The 25,080-nt window shown below is 35.8% G+C and overlaps 1 protein-coding gene across 10 annotated transcripts in view; it reads right to left on the minus strand.

Moving 5' to 3' along the window:
• Window positions 1-25,080, minus strand: part of LOC124429516 (beta-1,4-N-acetylgalactosaminyltransferase bre-4-like) — a 69,286-nt gene that overhangs the window by 6,948 nt on the left and 37,258 nt on the right. For 9 of the 10 annotated variants that reach the window (XM_046974890.1, XM_046974885.1, XM_046974887.1 and 6 more), the window contains 3 exons: window positions 14,652-15,350; window positions 4,055-4,365; window positions 3,034-3,270 (listed from right to left, as the gene is read on the minus strand). In XM_046974890.1, the coding sequence (XP_046830846.1) occupies window positions 3,034-3,270; window positions 4,055-4,365; window positions 14,652-14,806 (703 nt within the window). In that variant the 5' untranslated portion in view covers window positions 14,807-15,350. The remainder of the gene's footprint in view (window positions 1-3,033; window positions 3,271-4,054; window positions 4,366-14,651; window positions 15,351-25,080) is intronic. The other variant, XM_046974886.1, reaches the window with a different exon arrangement.

Below are 25,080 nucleotides of genomic sequence, written 5' to 3' on the forward strand. Positions count from 1 at the left end.
ATATATATATATATATATATATATATATATATATATATATATATATATATATATATATATATATATCTTTCTCTTTATTGATCCTTCATTATCATTGAGTCAATGGGATTTCTCTTTTCGAGGGAAGAAACCTTAACCCAACTTGAGAGAATCGAACGATCGAACAGAGAGAAATAAATTATACATTATATAGATATCACTCGGAGAGAAGTCGTGAAAGAGAGTTCGTGAGTACCTCAAACGTAATTACTTTTCCTACTAACAAAGGAATCATCTCGTTGAAAATCTTTCGAGCTGTCTTTCCGTCCAACTTTTTCACAATTTGAATTGAGATAAGAAGAATTTCTTCCTCTTCCCTCTCTCTCTCTCTCTCTCTCTCTTTCCCTTTGTCTTTATCTATCTGTCTCTTTTACTCCCTTTTTTTTCATATTTCTGAATGCACGGATAAAAAAAAAAAAATCAAAGTCAAATATAAAGGATAAGAAACTTTTGATTATTAACTCGAAGAGAAAATTGTCTCAATGAAAGATAAACCTCGTAAGAGTTCGCGCTTCGTATCGAGTAGCAATAACTAACCCACTGAAAATGTCTCTCTCTCTCTCTCTCTCTTTCTCTCTCTATTTTCTCCTGTGAAAAGAGAAAAGCTTATCTTTTGAGAGATATAAAAAAAGAAAGGGAACGTGTAGGGAAGAAAACATTAAAAAGGTCGACTTGGTCGTTGTAAAAACTAATTCTTTCTCATCTCTCTACGAAGGAAAATGGAAGTAAAAGAATATCTTCTCGTTCGAAAAGAACTTCGCTTTTACAGTCGTGTCCGAAGAGGGCAAACAAAAGAAAGAAAGAATGAGAGAGACAGAGAGACAGAGAGAAAGAGAGAGAGAGAGAGAGAGAGAGAGCAATTATTTGTTCGAAGAAAACGAAGAAGATAAAAATCTGCTTTTTCTATGGATTGAAAAAGAAAAGAATGGTCTTGTCGATTAACACCATTTAATCCTATAATCAATACCATTCAGTAACGTTATTGATGATCAAAAGATTACTCGTAGCTCGTTACTCTCGTCTTTATTTCCATGCAAGGAATATTCACTCCGTTGGCAATTATATAAAAGCAAACTATATTCGGTGGCCGACTACTGCTAGGCTCTTTAATCTCGAATCTTCGTAGACCTCTGAAAGGGATGAAGAAGACAGACAGTTTGCAAAGGAAGAAAGGATTTGAATTTCAAAGCAGCTGCTGGATGAAACTTTGTGCGGACCATTTGAGACAATTAAAGACCCGTTAAGGTATCCGAGATAACATTAACATCGTCACAGCTGTAAGATAGACGATCACGAGATAATATTATTATTATTAACAATAATAATAATAATAATAATAATAATAATAATAATAATAATAATACAAATTTAAGATAAATCATATCGCTTTGGCCTCGGTCTACAATATGGTTGATGATAAACATTGGATGTTTTATATTCCAAAAAAGAGAAAAAAAAAAACAAAGAAGAAAAAAGAAAGAAAAAATGAAATATTTCCGTCAGGAAGGACGATAGCTATCTAGGAGACTTATATACTTTGATTAACGATGTCTGATTAAGAAATAACTAATGATCGAACGAGGACATATACCGCATTGCAGCAAATCCAGTTATCGGCATCTCTTCGACTTACTTTCGACTTGCATTAGTCGATTAAATTACGTTCTAACGCGGCATTACGTAACAACGAGCCTAACATAAAGCTAATTTTTCCGTAGGAATGATGACAGTGAGCTACGGTTGAATCCCATTTTTTTTTTCTCTCCTGTACAAGGATTTTTACTTAAACGAATAGCTGTCTTTCAATGGAATTAATTGTAACATGCAGAATCGTCGCTTCTTGAATAGAATTCTCATTGAAAGAGAGAGAAACAGGGTTAAGATATACCAAAGTTCGACGTAAGACAGAGAGAGAGAGAGAAAGTATCCGTTTCTTTTTAACGTGAAAGAGGAGGATACAAGAAGAAAAAAAAAACGATAAATCTTTCGAAAACGTTGGGTGTTACGAGGCAACATTCGTGAAACGATCGCTGTCGTCTCTCTCTCTCTCTCTCTCTCTCTCTCTCTCTCTATCTGTGAACTTTTAACAAATCCCAGGTGGATTTTTCAAACGTTTATATCCATCACTTCTTTGCAAGGTCCACGTGCAATAAAAAGAAAGAGAAAAAGAACGGTTAGAGTCTTTAAGTGGCTGTGAAAGACAGAGACGAATCGCACGTTTAATATTAGAACGTAGGGAAAAAGAGAAAGAAAGAAAAAGATCCCATTGGCTTTGCCGATTTTATCCACGATGTTCGCTACTCTTTTTCTCTCTGCTCGATGATTTACTTTTCTAAGCCTTTTTAGTAACGAGTCTGCATCTCTTTCTTCTTTTTTTTCTGTTTCTTCTTGTTTTGCTCCTTCTTTTTTCTCTTCTTCGTTTATTTATTCATCCTGCTTCGCCTCTCGACTCAAGGGAAAATTTTCTTATGTATACATTATATATGCATATGTATATATATATATATATATATATACAATGCATATATATATACTCATTATACATTATGCGCAGCTTTAGCAACACGTGTATGCAATCAACTGCAAGAGAACTCGCTAAATTTGTTACAATTACTTGAATATATGAAGTATAACGATAAGAGATATGAAACAGAACGTTGGAACGTCTTCTTTGATGAACTTTTTAAATTAATACTTTACGAGAATGTGTGTGTGTGTGTGTGTGTGTGTTTTTTTTTTATTTCACTAACACTCTATTTAATTATTTCATTTATTTTCACACGTGTATTTAACACGTACAAGAAAATATCGAATGAAAAGAAAGAATGGTTATAAATATTGATTGGTAGAAAGATCGTTAGAATCTAATGAAACATCTTGTATTTAATATGATAAGCATCGATTTATGATAAAGGTGTTGTTTACAAAAAAAAAAAAAAGGAAAAAAAAAGGAAAAAGAAAAATGAAAAGAAAGAAACAGACTAAACAACTCACCTTCCTGCTCGACCACAAAGATCTGATAATCGATTTGCTGACGCAAGAGAATCGGATGCACGTTGAAGAGTAACGCCTGCAGATGCTGTGGGCGATCACGAAACGGAATAATAATGGCTACGCGATCTCTCGCTACGCAATTCGTTGGACATCCTCTTCCACCTGGATTCACCTCGATGAACGTTTTTTCAATGACCGACATCTCCGGTGGAGTTTTACTAACGGCCACTGGACCAACTGAAAAAGCAAAAAAAAAGGAAAAAAAGAAAAAAAGAAAAATTGACACAACAATTGATCGATGTAGTCGAACGATCGGACCATTTATGTCGCGCGGACGTTTACACTTATCAACCAAATCAAATATCATTGATTTAAAATATTTGATTGAGAGCAAGTAAACGTAGAAAGAACAGAGGGGGATAAAGAGGGAGGGGAGGGGAGGGAGAATCGAGGAGGTAGATTTCGAGAGGGTAGAGAAGTCCATCGATTAACCGAGGTAAATACTCGCCGCCACCACTCTTCTCCACCTTTGTTTCCCTCGGTGTTCGGTTAACGAGCTCTGCTAGCGTGCAAATAGACAAGATCAAAGAGACATGAAGAATCGAATCGGAAGGAAGTACGCGTTAGAAAAGCCGAGACACCCTTCTTCTTTCGTCCTTCTCTTCTTTTATTTTCCAAGCTTTGTAGGAAGTGCAAAGACAAACGACTACGGATAAAAAGAAGAAGAGGAGAAAGAGGGGAGGAGGAAGCTGTTGGAAAGATCTCCTCGGGAACATTCTCTTTTTTTAAAGACGACCATTATTTTTATCTCGCGACGACCATTATTACGTTGCGCAAACTTGAAAAACATTGTCTCTCTCTCTCTCTCTCTCTCTCTCTCTTTATCAGATATTTTTATAATATTATAAATGAGATTGACAATGATTTCAAATATTCAACGACAGATATATACATATATACATAGATTTACGAATATGACGAATGTGTTTCGATGTAAACGAGAAGATCTAATTTCTCTTACCGAGATTTGGAGATACAAGGGGACATTGTTGAATCGTCGCGTTATTCGTGGCATTCGAGGCATATTGAGGTGAGCTTCCAGGAGACAACCCAACGACGTTGTTCGTCGGAAATACTCCAGCTTCGGTTTTGGTAATGTTTGCGAGACCACTTCCAACATTATCCCCTTTGCCGGCTGATGGGAATATTTTCGAAGTGACATTGTTGTTGTTGTTGTTGTTGTTGTTGTCGCCTTTGAGAATGCTAGACACTGTCGCTGGACCGTATATGATCAATCCACGAGGATGGTTCCTGTACGTCCGATCGGCGTATCTGAAAGCCACACGGTTGAGACATTTAAAATTAATAAAAAAGTTCACTTAACAGAAAATAGGTTATCCTTTATATATATTAGCATAAATCGAAACAGTGTTTATCTAATATACCACGAGATATTCTGTAATCCGTTCATTGATAGATATAACGTAATTAGATTGTTCCGAGTAGATACTAATAACATGGCACACGAACGAAGACCATCAAGTTCTCGCCTTGAACGTGATTCCAGATACAGAGAGATAATACTACACAGAGGTTAAATAGATGAGCATGGTAGATATCGATCGACGGTTAATACCAAATCTAGCGGTGCATCGAGCTATCCCTTGGAAGCTAATTATCCATCGACAGGGAACCTGTGCGAGCCATGTGCGAGCGCGACCATTACTACCTCGCGGCTGACTATGCACCATTTCGTAATCGTGCGGCCACACTGGGAGTTGTCTAACGATTAGAAACTCGATCGACCGTCCAACAGTTAGCTTAATGGTAGTATCTGCCTATGTCTAAGCAAATCACCCGGATATCCTTCGACTGGAATAAACTCCAAAGATGTACACAAGTAAACGTTTTTCTACGTTCTTACCTTGCATCGTATAAATTATGCGCGTATAATTTATTGTATTATTAATATTATAATCGTATATTTTTCTTTTTCTTTTCCATTTTTTTTTTTTTTTTTTTTTTTTGAATTATCCATTACTTATGGTGGGGGACCAGTTTCAAGTGTCATTAACAACCTCTTCTTTTTCTTCTTCCTCTTATTTTTGCTTCTTTTATTTCTTTCTTTTTTTTTTTCGATAGACTGCAGAGATAATTTCCGGGATAGAAAGAAGAGGATAAGAAAGAAATCAAAGTCCTTGGATTCGTGTACCTCTCTCGCTTCTCACGGACTGACGATGCAGTATTCGGTAATTGCGAGGAGTCAAGAAATTGTCGGGAAATTGATCGTACGACGAGAGCCTTGATTACGATGATCGCGATATGCGGTTCAAAGTGTCTTGGAACCGTTATTCCCCTTATTCCTACGATTACGTCTGGCCAAGAATTGTAAGAGATTCGAGGATGAAAGAATTCTGCGATAATCGTTGTTGCAGTTGTGCTGTGATCGTAACGGTAAAAATTGCGGATGCCCGCGACTTTGACGAGTTCGAATGTTCTCGAAGTGTCGGAGAAGATTATGAGATAATGAAGCATAATTCCATCTGTCGTTTTTCTTGGCATTCGTGAACAAATGTTATCCTTTATGTTTTCTCTCTTTATTATTATTTTTTTTTTTTCTTTTTCGATAAAATAAAGAAGGAAGTGCGCGACTCTTACTGCTCCTAATAAATTTTTTATATATGTGTATATACATATATTGTCCTTTTTTTATTAGGCACTATTAGTTTTATTAAATAAAACGAAGACAAACAATAAAATTTTATATTTTTTTTCTTTTTCATTTTTTTTTCTTTTTTTTTTTTTTTTTTTTCATTAAGATTTTACCCGGTTTTGATCTAAAAAGAGAAAGGCAGAGAAACGCGTGCTCTCTCTCTCTCTCTTTCCATAATTTCTCTCTTTTTTCTCGCTAAAGTTCAAGAATGATTTTTTTTTCTTTTTTTTTTTTTTTCAGGAGATTTTAGGAGAACCTTCATTTACTCCTCTAACCCATCTTTTCTGTTCGTTGCAATGGCAATTTCCGGGGACCGTAGAGCAGCATCGCAGCGGCTTTTTTCCTTTTTCTTACCGTCCCGAGAATTTTCTCCACCATATCTATGTATCTATATACGTATCTATGTATCCATCTATGTATTTGTATGTATGTACGTTTTCAACGAAATCACGGTCCTCGGACGAGACTCGTCTTTTTCACGCTTCGACCATCGCGATAAAGGACAGTTTGATTGGAAGACCACGCTAGGAAAGAACGGTGAACGGTCACGTCCGAGATATAAACTACTACGCTTACCAAGCCCTGTCAACGTGAAAAAAGAAATATTACTGCGGATATTGAATCGAAAGCTTTTCTATTTTACCCTTCTGTTCCTTTTTTCTTACAATCTTTCTCAAACACTTTCTCTCGATTAATTCTTACGAATTTATTTTCTACCTTTCCTTCTCTTTTTCTCTCTCTCTCTCTCCCTCTGATTATATCTCGTTGACTAAAAATCCAACGAAAAAAATTGTTAAAAAAAAAATAATAGAGAGAATGACTTCGTTCCTCTTGATTAAATCATTATACTGTTATTATTATTATTATTATTATTATTATTATTATTATCATATTTTGTAAAAGATCGCCGAGTATACTCGTCGAGTTTGATTAGATTATCGAAGATATATAAATATGCATGAACGTAGGATGATATTCGATCGATCAATATCAAGGATTATATTACAATCTATTGATCGAATTAATCTTATCGAATTTTTTTTATTATTCTTTTCTTTATCATAACCGATAAGATAATTTATATTCTTTCGATGGACGAGCTACGACAATCAAAAAGAAAAAAAGAAAAAATCATGAGCGATATTCTGTTAATTAAAATACAAATAATATAAATACAAATTTTCTGATAGATAATGAAATGAATTGTAAGAAAGTCATGACGTTAAATGGTGCAAAAGAAGAGAGAGAGAGAGAGAGAGAGAGAACGAGCGAGAAAAAAAGAAAGAGAGCGTTCTACTTGTAAATTTATAACTTCACTCTATGAATATGCAACTAGCAAACAGATGATAATATCAAACTCCTCGTTGGTGTCTCATCTTTAACTCTATACTATAATACATAAGAGAGAGAGAGAGAGAGAGAGAAAAAGAAGAGAGAGAGAGAGAGAGGAGGGAACATGTTAACTTAAATCGATGAGTTCGGCGAGAGTAATTATAATGTAGAGTGCGAAAGAAAATTCTCGAGAGAACGAAGGGAGTTTTTCCGATCCATCGATCGAACGTAAATTGGTACAGGATATCTACATATTTATAGTTTAATAAATGCTGCACCTTGCCTATATTTTTTCGCAATGTCGTATCATTTAACTCTTCATGGATACTTTGTATGCATCTCCTGATCTAGATCGATCGAACCTACCGGATACGAATCGTTCGGTGAATAATAGTAATAGCAGCCACCTTGTGAATAATGACTACCATGAAAAATAGAAAAATAAAAGGAAAGAAAGTAAGGAAAAAAACAAAAAAAAAATATATATATATATATATATATATATATATATATATATATATAAATAAAAGAGAAAAGGAAAAGAAAAAGAAATAGAGAGAACAAGTTTCCTAGAGAAGGTGATATTTTTCCTGTATGTACGGTGTCGAAACGGATTCTCTTCTCAAATTGAAATGAATTTATCCTACGAACGTTTTTCACGCACACACAAGCCAAACTAATCTCAGGATATATGTATTATATCCTGTTGGCGGCACGTTGTGCGTGCAGTTTTCATTGAAATTATTATAAATGCTTGTAATTCGAGGTATAGAAGTACATGTTTCGCTCGAATCGCATAATTCGATAGTAACATGCGACATGCGAACGCTCACATACGTTTCGGATTGTGTCACGAAACCGTCGATTGTCGTCGTTCGTTTCACAATGCATTGCCTTTTTTGTATCCTTTTGAGACTCGACAAAAAAAAAAGAAGAAAAAAAAAAAAAAAAAGAAAAAAAATATAAACAAATTAAAACCCTCTCGCTAAAGTGCCAACCACATGGTCGATGAAAATACCGATGATTTTTAATGATTGATCCATCCTAACAGGAATTATTAACAATAAAGTTATAAAAAATACGGTAGCAATAAAAAACGGTAGACAGTGGTCGATTTTTTTCGTGATAAATAATAAAGGAAGGACGTAAAAATTTTCATTCTATGTATATGTATATATATATATATATATATCAAAAGCACTTATCAATGATATATAATATCGAGCAAAGTATTCCGAACAGATATTTTTATTATATTATTGATATTTCTTTATTTTCTTATTCGTTAAGTTATTATCTACTGTCGAGAGAACTTATTGAAAAATACACATTGATATATGCCAATAGGAAGGTACTACTAACTGTGGGATAGACAGATGATCCGTAGAACACCGACGGTTTCGTATTCGCATGCATATGCATGCAAATGGAACATGCAAGGACGGCAATCACGTAGCATGTATCCGATTCCACTTGCAAACCCTACGTCGACGTTGCTTTCAGGGAAACATTGAATGTGTTCCTTGGAACGCGTCAACCCTCTCTCTCTCTCTCTCTCTCTCTCTCTCTCTATTTCTATCTCTATCTCTATCTATCTTTCTCTTTAACTTTATATCTTCTCTATGTCTTGTTAAAACTTGACTGACCATTGGATAGACACATCTATGCGCGATAAAATATATATATACATATACGTATGTACACCTATATAAGGATACTATTCTTCTATATACATTACACACGTATCCTTACTCCAGAGATTAGTCTATTTATACCATTTACATCTAATTAGTAAGCTGTCTGTTTCATGTCACTTCGCATGACATACAATAACTTTCAATTTAATGAATTTGTAACGATCGATAGGAAAATCAATGAAGGAATATATATATATATATACATACTTAAACGATATTGAAATAATATCCATCCATTTGGATATAGGTAAATTTCTAAAAGCTTGCAACGATAAGACAAATAAATTAAAAATTTTGCCTTCATCGAGGTACGGGCTATGTGCCAAAAATGGAATTCTCCGCGTATTTTTATAAAATAGAAAAAGAGAAAGGGCGGGAGGAAGGGAAGGAAGAGAAAAAGAACAGAGACGATTTAAAAAGCAGATTTCTATGGAGAGTCACGTTGTTCGCGAACCGGTGTCTATCTTCCGACGGTGAAATAAAATAACAAAATGGTACAACTAAATCCGATAGCCAGAATAGTCGTGCACAACTATTTATATCTGACTACGTATATATACATATGTACGTATACATATATAGAGTATATATATATATATCTTGTATATATAATAGGTTTCTCCGTTTCCTAGAAAATCGCGAAAATTTCTCGAGAAAATTCTCCACTCGTTTTCGACATCCCTCGAGGTACACCTCGAGCGAAGTTAGCTTTAAAGCTTTCGAGCGATATTTGAGCGTTTAAATTTACAACGTATGAACCACTGTAAATTCTCGCTACTCATTCGTTATTCGTTCAGAATTTCTCGTAAATTAAAAAGTATTACGTTTCGAGGCTATTATAATAATCCCTCTCTCTCTCTCTCTCTCTCTCTCTCTCTCTCTTTCTCTCTTTCTCTTCTTCCTTTCTTTTCTTCAAAGAGAAAAGAAATTTTTAATAAAACAGATTTTCAAGACATGCGAGGCATAAAAATATGTACACTTCATTTAATATCATATGAATCTTTACGATGCAACCTTCTCTCTCTTTCGCTTTTTGATACAACAATGTTGTTACCTATTTATTAATTTTTATCGAAATTTTGCCGACGCAATGTATATCTTTGTTTTTCTTTCTCTCTCTCTCTCTCTCTCTCTCTCTCTCTCTTTTTTCCCCTTTAATCAATTATTTTATATCCTCAACACAAAAACGTAAATTAACGTAGCTTTCTATGAAAAATAGAAAATAATTTAGAAGCAGAAAAATGGTAAAAATACTTTTCCTTGCTTTTGTTCGTTCATCGTTATTCGCTAAACTGTATTGAAACGTATTCGATAAATATTCTCTTTGAAAGCTACGATATAATAATAATAACAACAACCATTATTATTATTATTATTCAATGTGGGAAAGAATTACTCGTTCGTATAAAATGAATTTATGAAAGAGCTTACCATTTACGCTAGACGAGCCGTAAGCTCGAACGAAGAAAGAAAAGTGATGTAAAAGCGAGGGAAAAAAAAAAGATGCGAAGGAGTAGAAGTGACAAGAAAATTCTAATATTCATCTCGCGTGCTCTCTTAGGTATCGTGTGCGAGAACCCATCAAGGATAATCATTTTGAACGTACGTATATATATATGTATGTACGGTGATGAAAAAAAAGACGGAAACGGCAACGACAAAAAATTCCTAAGCCCGTCTGTTCGCGATAACGATCTTCAATAGATTGTGTACGACGACCTCCAAGTATGTCATTATAAAGAGACACTCGATGCTTGTGTTTACAAGCGAGCGGGATGTCAACGACTTCAAAGAGAATATCGTGTGTGTGTGTGTGTGTGTGTGTGTGTGTGGATAGAAGAGTACTCAAAAACAATCTCTTTCTCTCTCTCTCTCTCTCTTTAAGGGTTGTAGTTTTTATATATTTGTAGTACCTATCAAAGTATACTGAACGTATGTTCTCAATACGACCGATTCAATTGACAATTAAAAACTTATATCGATTTCGATAATTATTAAACGTCATTTTTAACTACGCAGACTTCATTTTTTCTTTTCCTTTTTTTTTTTTTTAAAGTCCTTCGAATAGTTAGTTCGTTTATATTTAAGGAAGCATTTCTACATGAAGAACGAATCCTTCTTATACATAGTAGAGAGAGAGAGAGAGAGAGAGAGAGAGAAAGGACAAGATTAGATCTTAAGGCATCGTGCCAGACTTGGAATTTATCTCGATAGTGTTCTACTAAGAACTTGTACCGAGAACCAAATGTGATTCATCGTGACACTCGCCAGCTGTCTTCTTTGCTACTAAATAAAGTCCCTTTAATGCAGTTGAATAAGAAAGAGAGAATAAGAGATTGACCATTTAAAATAAAAATTGTAAAAAACCTTTGCGATTACGTACGTGCATTCCTATTATTCATTTAATGTCTTTATTGATTTATTTCTGTTCCTTTTTTTTTTTTTTTTTTTTTTAACTTCCCCAACGGACAAACGAATAAATCTACGTTTATCCATGGTGTATACAAAAATGTTCCGGTATCGTTAAATTCGATGACTAGTCGAGAAACCATGGATATAATAATTTCTATTACCCGCATTTAACGAAAGAATACCGTAAGATTCTGATAATGCGAGTGGCTTTGACTTTCTCGCCATAAACGAACGGTGGGGAAAGAGAAAAAGAAAAGAGAGAGAGAGAGAGGGAGAGGAGAGAGAGTCCAACGAACGAATTAACGATAAATTGATTTAATATGACAAGCACGATTCGGACGTGCTTAGTATTATAATGACATTCCAATTGCGACGTTCGAGAAATTACGAGGAACGTCGTTTGTCTCTCTGTTCGGTCGATGGACGAACAGACAGACGAACAGAGACAGAGAGAATGGTAGAGAGAGAGAGAGAGAGAGAGACAGAGATGGAATTTATCCAGAGGAATATGAATGAATGCATTCGAATACGAATTAACGCGGGAAATCGACGCGTACGTAAATACATATATACATACGTACATATAAGCACATGCTGTCTGTCCGAGAATATTCGAACGGTTTTCTAGCGATTGATTGTGAAACGTGCGAAATTACAGAATACGAGATAACGCGATCGGTCCGATCATATTATCGACGTAACGTTCGACATTTTGTTATTTCGTTTTTATCGAATAGCGAAGGTAGAACGAACGAACGAACGAACGAACGAACGAACGAACGAACGAACGAACGAAAGAGAACGTTTGCATTTTATCGGGCAATTTGGAAAAATTGTTCTATTGTTCCCGTTCCCTTTTTATTATAATATATTGCGGGAGAATATGAGGAAAAAAGAAAAAGAAAAGAGAACAAAAAAAAAAGAAAATGATTTGAAGGTAGAAGAAAAATGCATTTGTAACAAAGTGCCATTGAACGAAAATAATTATTTACAAAATCGATCATTTGCGCGTTATAAAGATTGTATCGAAAAATAATTACACGAGTTTACATTGTATTTTGGGTTTCTAATGAGAAGAAACGAAGGGAATGGTAAAATAATATGATTATAGGAAAGAAGAAAATAGAAAGCACGAACTTTTTTCTTTACGAACCTAGGATATACTACTAGCACAATTTAAAAGACTATAATGTATTCCAATTGATTTTGCTCTTAGAGAAAATTAATATCGATTTACTACTTTAACGTATAACGAATAGAATGAGAAAATAGGAGAGAGAGAAAGAGAGAGAGAGAGGGAGAGAAATACTTTTTTCTTATTTTTATTCTAGAATGTAAATTCCATTAGTCGTGATGCGGTCGACTCTAAGTGATCGAATCAACATAAAATTCTTCTTTCTCGTTTCCTATATATACGTATATATATATATATATATATATATATATTCTCGTATTTTTATATTTCGACTACAACAGAGAGATAGAGATAGAAAGAGAGAGAGAGAGAGAGAGAGAGAGAGAGAGAGAGAGAGAGAGAGAGAGAGAGAGAAAATTCTAGAGACGTTTTCTCACGGCTTTGAGAAATATTTTTCTACGGCGAAACGAAGGAACCTTGGGTATTTTTTTTGTCTCTTTTCTTTCTTTCTTTCTTTCTTTTTTGGAAAACGACCTTAACCTCTAGTAACTCACGAAGTCGCATATTATTCGCAGGAAAAACATAAAAGCTAACCATCTCTCAATTTCTTTTACTTTTTTTCCCCTTTTACCTCATCTCTCTTTCTCTCTGATCTAACGTTCTCTATCACGAAAGAAACTCAGAATAGCGTTCTATCGAGAAGAGTACCATGCGAGAGATGATTAGATGATAAATGGACGTATCGACCGAGAAAAATAAACGTAAGAGCGCGAAGATAAATACGGCTATTACAACGAAAAATCTCTTCTTTCTCTATATTTGAAAAACAACGAAAGAGGAAAGAACAAAATGAGAGAGAGAGAGAGAAACAAAGAATTGAAATGAAGAAAATTCTCTACGAGGAAAAAGAAAAAGAGGATGAAAAGAAATGGACGAAAAAAGAAATATAGAAAAAGCGAAGAAAAAAAACAAAAAAGAAAGGGGGGAGGCATGGAAGACAAGTATAACGGATCGAAAAAGTCTGCCCAGGCGGAATCCATTGAAAGTTTAAGCATCGTTAAGCCAACCGACTCTGTAAACAGGCAATCTACTCGGCCACTAACGAAATAATGAGATCACGTACACCTTACGTCCACAAGAGTAAGCTTGAATAAAGCATGGATTTCCACGGAAATTTCCCTTCATTACGGGCGAAGCGCTACACCGACAAGAATGACGAAGAACAACCACAGTCATGTCAACGGGAACGATAACGAGATTAAGATTAACCTACTCTTTGCGAGAAAGCCACGATTAAGTTAGGCATTGATCGACGACAACGACGACGACGACGTCGACGACTATTGCGTTTCTTCGATCGATCGAATTTTCTGATTTCGATGAAAATTATGTTTACAGGAGAGAAAATTTGAAAAGGAAAGAAAAAGAAAAAAAAAAAAAATAAGAGTATTAGTAGAAAATAAGCGGAGGAAGCGAATGGTTATAGTCGATATTATCAACGCAGATCTGATTATTTCCTATTACCTGGCTCCGCAAATTGCACTTCTATGTTCGCCTTCGGCTTTCTAACACATTGAAGAATGGTTTGTCGTATGGGCGATAAATAGATAGACGTTTGTAGACGTAACATCTCTTACGTAGTAATATCAGTAGTAGTAGTAGTAATAGTAATAGTTTTCAACGTTACCAGCCTACTTCGGCTCGTTACCGGCCGAATAATGAGATTTCACGGTTGTCTGCGATGCTCAAAGGAAGGAGAATCGGTCTAACGGAAAGGTCCCTACACACTCGATTGCTTCGGGTTAAGCGATACGCGGCTTGATAATTCCAGTTGTGGATTATTTTTTAATACGTCGTCCATCGATACTTTTCCTATTCTTCATTCCCCATACTTCAAGCATATCAAATTAACCGAAACTTGTTCGTTCCATTTAATCTCTCCAATTCATCAACGATAAAGAATTTTCAAACGATTTTCCCAATCGCTAGTTCTTGAAGAAACAAACTGGGTCAGTGTGTCATCAGTCTCTAAAAGAAATTACAACGCACGTTAACGACCTTATTTTACTCTCCCTTTAAAGGTCAGATTCTAAAAAAAGAAGACATTGCATATTAAAGCTCTAATCGAAGAACCCGAGCACATATGGCCATGGAGTATGTACGAAAGAGAGGAATCTCAAAAAAGAAAAAGAAATTTCGAAGGGATGACAGGTAAAGTTTACGATGGCTTTTCACTATCAATGAAAATAAGAAATAATCTCGAGCGTTAACATAGCGTTGATCTAAAATTAGAATTAAAAGGATAAAAAGAATAATCTTAATGTCTAACCTCGTAGCATTAATGGTGAATATGGTCTCGATGGATCGACGATCCAATACTCCGCTTAGAAGATACTGAACAGCAATGAGCGCGAGGACGACGCAGGCCATCGCCTTGTAGAGGTTGGCACGATGCCACAGTGCCACGGCTGCGGCCACAGTCATTGCATGTGCGAGCCACCATAACTCTCTCTCCTATCGCCGCCGTAACAAGAGCGCCGTTTTCGACGAGGCGCTCTTTCCTTCTTCCTCTTCTTCTTCTTCTTCTTCGTATCTTCCTCTTCCTTTATTACCTTTACTAGTTTCGAACCTTTTCTTCGTTCTACTCGTCGTCCTTCGACTTTTCTTTCTCGATGAGAATGACGACGACGACGACGACGACGACGACGACGACGACGACGACGACGTTACTATTACTCGTTTTTTTTCTTCACTTTGACTCGACGCAACGGCGATGACTATGGTTCTTCTTCTTTCTCGATAACGTTCACAGAGAAAGGAGATAGAAAAAGAGGAAGAAAGGTAATAGGAAGAGCTAAGGGGAGGAGAAGAAGAAGAAGAAGAAGAAGAAGAAGAAGAATGAGAAGAAGAAAAAAGGGCCGCCCAGGGCTCGTTGTATCCGCTCACCTGGAGCATCACCTTCGCCGTCGGCCAAGTTCTCTCTTTTTCTCTCTATTCCTATTAATCGACTAGACGATGAAGTGGTATCCTGTAAACAAAATCAATTTAATTTTAAAGTCTCTCTCTCTCTCTCTCTCTCTCTCTCTCTCTCTTTGTCTTTCTTAGTTATAATTCTTGTTTCTTTTTTTTTGTTTTCGTGACGGAAAGACTTTTCATTCGTAAGACGATAGATTTGTTTCTGCCTATGAAATTGAATTAAATCGTCGAGTGTACTCTAGTTTAAAGTACAAAAGCGATTAATTGTTACGAGAGAAGAGATAAGATTAATGAAAAGTGTTTAGAGGGAACGCGTGCGTGGGTTTTTTTAATTTCGTTGTAAAGTATGAGTATTACGAGCGGACATAGTATAGTTCTAATCGTAGCCGTCGTCGTTGTCGTAAAATCTGGATATCGCGCGATAACCTGGAAAAAACCGAGGGCCACGAAGCACGATACGCCTGATTTGGCATGAAGCATGTAACTGCATTATCCGGGACAAGGAGCGTGCGTTACCAAACCCGTTAAAGACGACAGCTTCATAAAGAGAGAACGGCGTTTCTACTTATAATCGGACCAATCGATTTTCATCTCGATTAAAATATATTTTAATATATCGAAATTACCGAATCGAAATTAAATGAATAATAAATTTCCAAATAGATAATCGATTAAATTAACGAACCCCATTACTCGCAATTGATTAAATAAATATTTCTCTTTATCCTTCTATCTTTAAATATAAATTATATTCATTTTCATAATTATGTCAGATATAATCGGTTCCCTTGATTATATCATTTATAAACTTTTATAATTCGACGAAATTATTTTTAAGAAGTTCGCCCTTCCCCATCAAAATTTCACCCACGTTTTATTTTCCCTAAGACACGTACTCTCATGATTTACTTATCGAATTTCATAGTCGATTCATTCACCTCGAACGTGCAAAATTTATGTCGGGCGCCGTTCGCGAGGGTGGATGAATGAATGTATAAAGGGAGAAAAAAAGAACAAAGAAAAAAGAAACAAAGAAAAACAACAAACAAAGGAACAAAAAATGTTTAAATCAACTAACTCTACAATATCTTCGAATTACCATCAAGGAGGGAAGGAAGGAAGGAAGGAAGGGAGAGGAAATAATTCGTTCGAAATACGATTCGACGTTAAGAGAAAGGGAGGAAAGGAAAAGGGAAAGAAAGAAAGAAAGAAAGAAAGAAATATATCAGCAGGAAACTAAACGTGAAAGCGTATATATTCGATGTATGTGCAGGCAATTGCTTCTCTTACGCTGTAAAGCGAGAAACGACTCGGCTGTATACACCGTAGGGAATACCATTAAACTCTCGTCGGATTAAACCGGGCGAATTCGTCTCTCGAAATCGATTCTCTCGTTCTCTCTCTCTCTCTCTCTCTCTCTCTATACGCTATAGCACTCACGGATCGTTCTAACGAATTTCACGCTTTCTCGAAAGAACTTCCGACGATTCAAATCGAGCGGAAACTACTTATCACCCTTTTATCTCGCTCTCATCTCTTTCTCGCTCTCATCTCTTTCCCCCCTTCTCTCTCTCTCTCTCAATCATTTTTATCGAATAGAAGCGATAATTTGAAAGGAAAAAAAATTATAATCTTGTTTATCGCTATATAGTCTAAGCGATTTTGTATAGGGAGAAAGATGATAAAAGATAAAAAAAAAAAAAATGACGAAAGAAATCGCGAAGAAAACACGTTGAGGAGTTCGCGCGTGCAAGAGAGAGAGAGAGAGAGAGAGAGAAGGCACGAGCTCTGTGACGCGTATGACACATATGCTCGCTCGCACAAATTCGCGTTTCGTTGAGCATTAATCCATAAACACGTCTCTCTCGTCCCTAACACACATACTCCTACATACGTAGATACATACATTCATACATATATATATATATATATATATATATATATATATATATATATATATACGTAGTGTATCAACTATCTCGCTAGTGGGAGAGACCGATTATCGCGTGTAGGACAAAGGTAATGGAGCGAACGTTTTCGTGTTAACTTTCAAAGTGTTTGCACATATTGTAATATATACGATGGAGAATGCTTTGATAAATGAAAAAAAAATCAAGATAAAAAAGAGAAAAAAGACGAACATCTTTCTTGCCATTTATGCGTCCACGATAAACGATAGCCTTTTCTTTTTTGTAGATCGGCAAAAAAATCTTTTTTCTTTTTTTTTTTTTTTCCCTCGACAAAAAGTACAAACGATTCGGAGAAACGAGATAATTTTGTTGAAAAAGCAAAAACATAAAAGAAAATGGTTATGTCCAAAAGGAAATCCAAAGACTAAAGTGACAGTGCGGAAATGGACGAAATTTCGTCGGTCGAAATGGAGAGATAGAGATAGAAAGGGAAAGAAAGAGAGAAACCTTTCGCACTTTTCTTCTTTTCTGAACTCCTTCGAAATCGAATCCGATTCAAAGCGATGGCTCCGATCCAGCTTTCCAACGAACACAACGTACTTTTCCTTCACCTTCCTCTTTTTCTCCATCCGCAGTCGTCAATTTCTCGCACGTTTTCAGACCGAGTCACGATTCCGAAGTTATGCTTTTCACGCTTCTCGAGTTCTCGAGTGTGAGACGACGGAAGCCGATTTTTACTTCCATTATTCGAAAGCAGAATCGTGGAAAAACGCGAAAACCTTTCGATATAACTATTCGCGAAGTTGGAGGAAAATAATATCGATCGAGCCATACTGCTGACCATTCTTCTTCTTTCTTTCATGTTGCTTCAATAGATTTCCAATAACGATTCAGTTTATATTCTTCGGTATTACGTTGGTCTATGGAAAAACAAAAAAAAAAAACAAAAGAAAAAAAAAAAAAGAAAAAAAAGATAGGAAAACAGAGAGAGCAGAAAAAAGGCTTCCGATGTAAACAGGAAATTATTGCAAATATTCGCAAAGAATTGTTTTCACTTCCTTCAATGATGACAATAATTCTAAAAATAAAAGATCTTCTTTTTTCAATCTCATACTAACGCGAAAAATAAGAGACAAGGAGAGAAAACGAAAAAGTAACGATTCTCGGTGCTTGATCGCGCAAAAGGAACAAAAGCCGGCTAGGAAAAGGTATCCAACGAAATCAATTATAATGTGAATAAAGCCCAGTGAAATTAATGAGGGATCTTGAAAACCTTCAGAAAGAGAAATTTCAACAACGTTTCCTGCTAACGACAGCTCATTACGGCTTTTCTGTCTTCCTCTCCCCCTCCCCCCTCCCTCCCTCTCTTTCTCTTCTTCACCTTTATCCATTCATTTGATTATAAACAAATAATGCGTTAGCGTTACTTCGCTTGTTAACCAAAACTCGAGTCGTTGATATAAACTACAAATTTTTTTATTTTCCTCGAACAATAAAACCCTTCGACGTCCATTGCAAGTAGATAATTCGACATAACGCACGAGTAGATTACATATTAACTATATATAGAAGAGAATAATTGTTACTCGTGGATATATAACTCTTGAAGGTATAGTACTAGTTAGGAATTTGTAAGTTCTGTCGTACTCATTCTCTTTCTCTTTATCTCTGTCTACGTTTCTTTTTATCCATACCGGAAATATAATCGACCGATCGAGTAGAAGTTCCTTAACTATCGAGAGAGAAACCAAGGTAAGTTCGACGACGAGACAAACGCGTCTTTCGAAGAAGAAAACAGGTTGAACGAGGAAAGAAAATCGATGAGGTTACAACAGACGCACATGTCAATGTTCGTCTTTTACTTCGTCCTCTTTTCACTTTCTTTGTATACATATATATATATATATATATATATATATATATATTTTTTTTTATATCTTTTACGCATTTTCACAAAGTCAATCATTTTTTCTTTGTAGCTGTTAAAAACAATTTTCATTTATTTATTTTTAAAATACGAACAAAAAAGAATGGACCGTTTAGTATGCTTTTTCTTTGATCCTTTTATTTTTTTTATAAAGAGACCCACAACTACTACCACCATCACCACTAGCAACAACAATGAGAACTACTACTATATATCCTGGCAGCATTATACGATATTAAAGGCACGCGCGTCCGACATTTATAACTCGTTACAAGTTCCCAAGAATTAGAGGGTAGCTCGTTCTCGTACTCAACGTTGATACTTCCCATTCCCATTCTCCCTCGTCTCTCTCTCTTTCTCACACTCTTGTCCTTTCGACTAGAAAGAAAAAGATAGAGAAACGGAAAAATTTCAAGAAACTTAGAAATAATTCCTCCTACCCTTTCACCATTAGTATCACTACCTCCTTAAATCTTTGCCTTTAAATTAAGACTCGTCGCGTGTAACTCTTCTCAGCTGAACATATTTCGTCGATGTAATTTTTCGTTTGATAAAAATTTATCCCTTTTTTTTCTTCATTTAAAAAAAAGAAAATCAAAGAAAAAAAAAAAAAAAAGAATGGTAAACGACATTAAAAAACTTTTCATAGAAACTCCCCCTCTCTCTCTCTCTCTCTGATGAGCAACAAGCAGTTAATTATTAACAAGTTATTCGTCGAGACATAATAAATTTTACCCGAGAGAATATAGTTTCGTTTAAGTCTTTACACGAAAATGCAATAAACTTGCTATCTCTGTCTCTACCTTTTTCTTCTTCTCTCGTGTCATATAATAAAGTTTATACCACCCTTATAGAACGCGAGATTGTTCAACTCTGGATATATATATATCTTTATCCTTGTTCCTTTCTTCCTATTTTCTCTTCTTCCTCTTTTTTTTTTTATTCTCGCATACAAGTCAATTGCATCGAATCGAACTAACATACGCGAGAAATATCGCGTGTACGTGTTTATCGAGAGTCGGCTTACGATCGATCTCCAATTATAATAAATGCATAATACTAAAATTTTATGCATAAAGAAGGATAGAGATTAGAACGAGTCCTCGTTTCCATGGAAATACAGAAAGACAAGGCAAAACATTAAAAGAAAATTCTCGATATATATGTATATGTATACCATTGCCATTAGATTCTTCGGTTTGACGATTCCATGGAAATTGTCTTTCCATCTTGTATTTTTTATTCTCTCGATGGCTGTATCGTGAAAATAGGCAAAGGGAAAGAGGGAGAAACATTAGACATTTGCGATTCTCTTCCAACATGTAACTACTTAAAACGAAAAGAATTTCAAATCCTCCTTTTTCTAGTGTAAAGATGGTAAACAAGTTTTTCACATTCAAATCGATTACGAGTTGTGAACAACAAATTGGCTTTCCTCTCTTTTGCCTTTCGATAGCAGAAACAGAGAGGGAGGGAGAGAGAGAGAGAGAGAGAGAGAGAGAGAGAAAGAGACGTTTTATTATAAATTCTAGGTATTTCTTTCCTTGGATATTCCCCTGGAATATCGATCATGTCGACGTTGGTGCACGGATTGCGTACCGTGGCTGGAATATTCACAGAGAATATTGTTCGTGCTCGGTCTCTCTCTCTCTCTTTTTTCTCTTTCTATCTAGAGAAGCTCGCTCGATAGGGTATTACCTTATGCACCCTTTTGCTCTTCTATTTCCCTCTCTTTCGTAGGACGAGAGTTGGAACGAGATAGGGAAGATACTACGTACGTGTATACACGTAACACAGGGATCGTATTCGGTGTGGATTCTGTTACGAGATCAACCAAAGAGCAGAACAAGCTGTTTCTCTATGAACAAAATCACCATTTTAATACTTTCCAACTATTAACTCTCTCTCTCTCTCTCTCTCTCTCTCTCTCTCTCTCTCTCTCTCTCTGCAAGTTTTTTAACAGCTCGTTCTTGGCTTAATACCATAAAATACGACTTTATATTTCCTAAATGAATTGTCAACCAAGTAAACTGCACCGATAAAAATCGACTCGTAGTATTGACGAGTTCGATGACATTTAACGGATAATTGACACAGTCACGATTTAGCCATTAGGAAAGTTATTAATAATGCTTAGATTTAACGTCAGCTTTACGTCCATTTATATATGGCATAGACATGTCTGAATATTGAATAACACGCATACGGTACATGAAAGAATAATCATACTTTTTGCTCGTCCCAACGGAGCTTGAGTAAGCTAATTGATCGAGGTAAAACCAACGTATACTTTATCCTCGAGTTTGCAATTGTTTTCTCTAATTTCTCTCTCTTCCTATTTCTTTTTCCTTTTATCAACGATAATTTTATTATCCAATTACAAAGTCACGAGACAATCGTACCTTCCGTTTTTCTTATTTGTTTTTTTTTTTCTTTTTTTCTTCGTTCGTCGAAAGCCACCGATCAATTGGACAAAAAGTAAAAAATATAACTTTTGATCCTTCGTTTATTCTTCTCGTTCTCTTCCCCCCCCCCCACCTCTCTCTCTCTCTCTCTTTCATTCTTCTCTTATTTTCTTCGCTCTCAGTATGGACTGTCGCATTGCAGCAGACGACGTCACCGCAAGGACAACGGAATATGCACGTTTTACTTTGGTAAAAAAGGGGCGAGCTTTCTAAAGATTATCCTCTTTCATTTCTTTTTCCTTTTCATTTTCCTTTTCTTTGGACAAACTCGGAGCCTACACGACGTCGGGTTATAATACGAAAATTTAACAGGATAAAAATAAGATTATGTTTTCCTTTTTACAACGAAATTTGTATGGCTTCCTTATACAATATACATACGCATAATTGTGGTCTCGCATTATGTCTCTGGTGTCTATTATTGCACGCGGTGTAATTACCCATTAGCTTGATTATCCGTTAAATCATGAAAATTGCCTTCGATCTACCTACAATATCGTGACGCTACTTAATTGCTTCCTGCTTTAGGAGCTAGAAGGTCCGGAGTCAATTAATGTCAACGCGAACGTATCGGCTTGGTTTAATCTCTCCGTGTATCATTTATGATCCGTGTACTTAATCATCATTGAAGGTACGTAAAACCGTTACGATTGACATTAGAATATATCACGAATCTATTTACGGGTAATTAAATAGGTCCAAATGTATGATCATCGTGTCTGAGAGAAAATTGAAACCGTCGCACTACATTATTCTCTTTATTTCGAGAATAAATCCAAATTCGTCGGCTTCGATTAACGTGCTTCTTTTATTTTTTCTCTCTTTTTTTTCTTTTTTTTTCTTTTTTCTTTTTTTTTTTTCTTTTTTTTTTTATAAGGAAAAGATCCGAATGATCGACATATTTATTTTTATATCCCTGCACTGTGGTTTCTACTACGAATAATGGATCAATTTTTATACATAATTCAAAGGAAGTAGTTTGGTTGTATACATATACATATATATACATATATACATACATACATACATATATAGACGAGATATAAAATTTTCTACGAAATATGCACATATTTTTCCTTGTAGCAACGAAATAAATCTGTAAAAATTCTCATAGCGACGTGATATATCTTGCACGTGGATCTTCAAAGAGGTGGCGTAACAGCGTGTAAGCGGATACCGAGCATACTCTGATCGATAGTCCGAGTGTGGTAAGGGGATTTCCATCAAAGAGATTACAAGTAGGCGCGGTTTCTTTCACATGGACTTGACACTTTTGCGCGCAGATAAAAAAGAAACGAGTGTACATTAATCTTTTTCCGTAGAACGATTCGACGAATTAACAAAATTAATTTTAAGTCGGCTAATCGATCGTCGTCTATCATATTTAAAGAGAGAGAGAGAGAGAGAGAGAGAGAGAGAGAGAGAGAGAAAGGAAAAAATAAAAGCGAAAAGTGTGTTTCGATTAATCGATTTGAGTTTATCGTGTTTCACGAAAAATACGCAAGAAATTTCTACGTGATAAAATGGTCGAGTGATTTACCGCTACCGTTATTTGTATCGTTGAAAGAGAAAGAGTGAGACAGAGAAAGAGAGAAATGGCATTTTTAGAACGGCAATGCACTCCTTCCGCACCTATCGGAATTTATCGATGGATCTTTAGAGGAACGGCACACAACCTCGATATAATGTATCTGATAACGTGAGAATCAAACGAATGAACGAACGAAAGAACGAGTTCTCATTTGCTCGCGTATATCAAAGGTTGTCGATGTTGAATCTTTCGCAAGCCCTATATCTCTCATCTAGTTCGTCTCATATCTAGTGCTTCATTCTCGTCGAACGATTGACACGATCACGCGAACTACCCCTTTCCTCTTAAAAATATACGTATCAAAGCTCGTAGAAATGTTTAATTTCGTGCATTGCTTACGACCAGTGAAAAAATGAATGGAAATGAATGGAAAATAGTACAAAGAACGACGCGCGACGCATCTCTATCACTTTTATATATCCTCTCTCCTGCTCTGCGAACAAAGATAAAAATAGGAAAAAAAAAAAAAAAAAAAGAGGAAAAAATCTTCTTCAAAACATCGCTATTTTAAGAGATTTTTTCCTCAAAGCCTGGAAAAATATTTATATATAAAAAAAATATTTATATATAAAAAAAATATTTATATTTATTTATTTATTTATTTTTCTCTTTATTTCGCTTCAAAGAGACGACAAAGAAAGAAAGCACAGAGAGAGGGAGAGACAGAGAGAGAAAAAGTTTCAAAGGATGAGATTTTCAGTAAACGAACGCTTTCCGTTCTCGTTTCCGAATGAAAATAAATCCCTGAAAAGTTCGATTTTATTTCAGACTCGAGACAGAACAAGCAACGCGCACGAAATTTCCTTCCCTACATTGGAAAATCGTGTGCACTCGACGAGTGCCGGGGGCGTGTCGGGCCGAGTCGACAAAATCGACAGGAGCGTGCGCTCACGAAATAACAGTCACAGTGCAGCAACAGCAACAGCCACAGCAACAGCAACAGCCACAGCCACAGCAACAGCAACGGCACAACCACCACCATCACTAACAGCAGCGGCAGTAGGAACGTTCGCTCTTCGAGACCAAGCGCGGCGAATTTACGTTCTATTAATTCGTTGGGTAGAATCGGCGCGTTTTCCCAAACACGTTTCGAAAAGAATAGAAAAGCGAGTTTAATGGTGGTGGTTTCGACAATCGAGGCCCCTTTCTCTCTGTCCGAGAGAAATAGAGATTGATACGAAGAAGAGAAATCAATGAAACGACGCGCCAAATGAAATAAAAACAAATCTCCGAGCATTAACGATCATTTTAGAAAGATATTTGATAATTTTCTAATTTTCTTTTCCAATTATGATTTTAAAAGGAAGAAAAGATAGATAGAAAGAAAGAAAGAGAATCGAAAGAAAAATAGTTAATCAACAGCCGACATTTTCTTTTAAATAAATCTCTTAAGACGCGAATAACTTAAGAGAAATACGCGAGCACGCGAATAAACGGTGCATTCATAAAAGACACTAAACAAACATACACGTAAAACGCATCTTTTTATTTCCCCTGAAGAGCTCGTTAGTAACTTAACTCGTTTCGCGGTAACGATGATATGAGATTAAGTGAGTCCAGTAGGCTCGTTTTCCTCTCATTTTCTCACGAAACACGACGATGAAGACGACGACAACGACGATGACGACGACAACTAAGACGCGCACGTTACTCTCGAATTAATAAATTACGACGTTTGCGTAGTCACTTCTTTCTGCGCGTGTAGGTAGATAACGCGCGCGCGTGTGTGTGAATGTGTGTGTGTATATATATATATATATATATATATATATATATACGTAGGAAGCAAGCAGAGCAGCAGACAAGAGCCCAAACACTTCCTCGAGATTCTTTGTTCCTCACGCAATTAACGTTTTATACAAACTCCGACAAGTTGCTTCTTCGTTTTC

Source organism: Vespa crabro, chromosome 15, assembly GCF_910589235.1.
Source record: "Vespa crabro chromosome 15, iyVesCrab1.2, whole genome shotgun sequence".
NCBI lineage: Eukaryota > Metazoa > Arthropoda > Insecta > Hymenoptera > Vespidae > Vespa > Vespa crabro.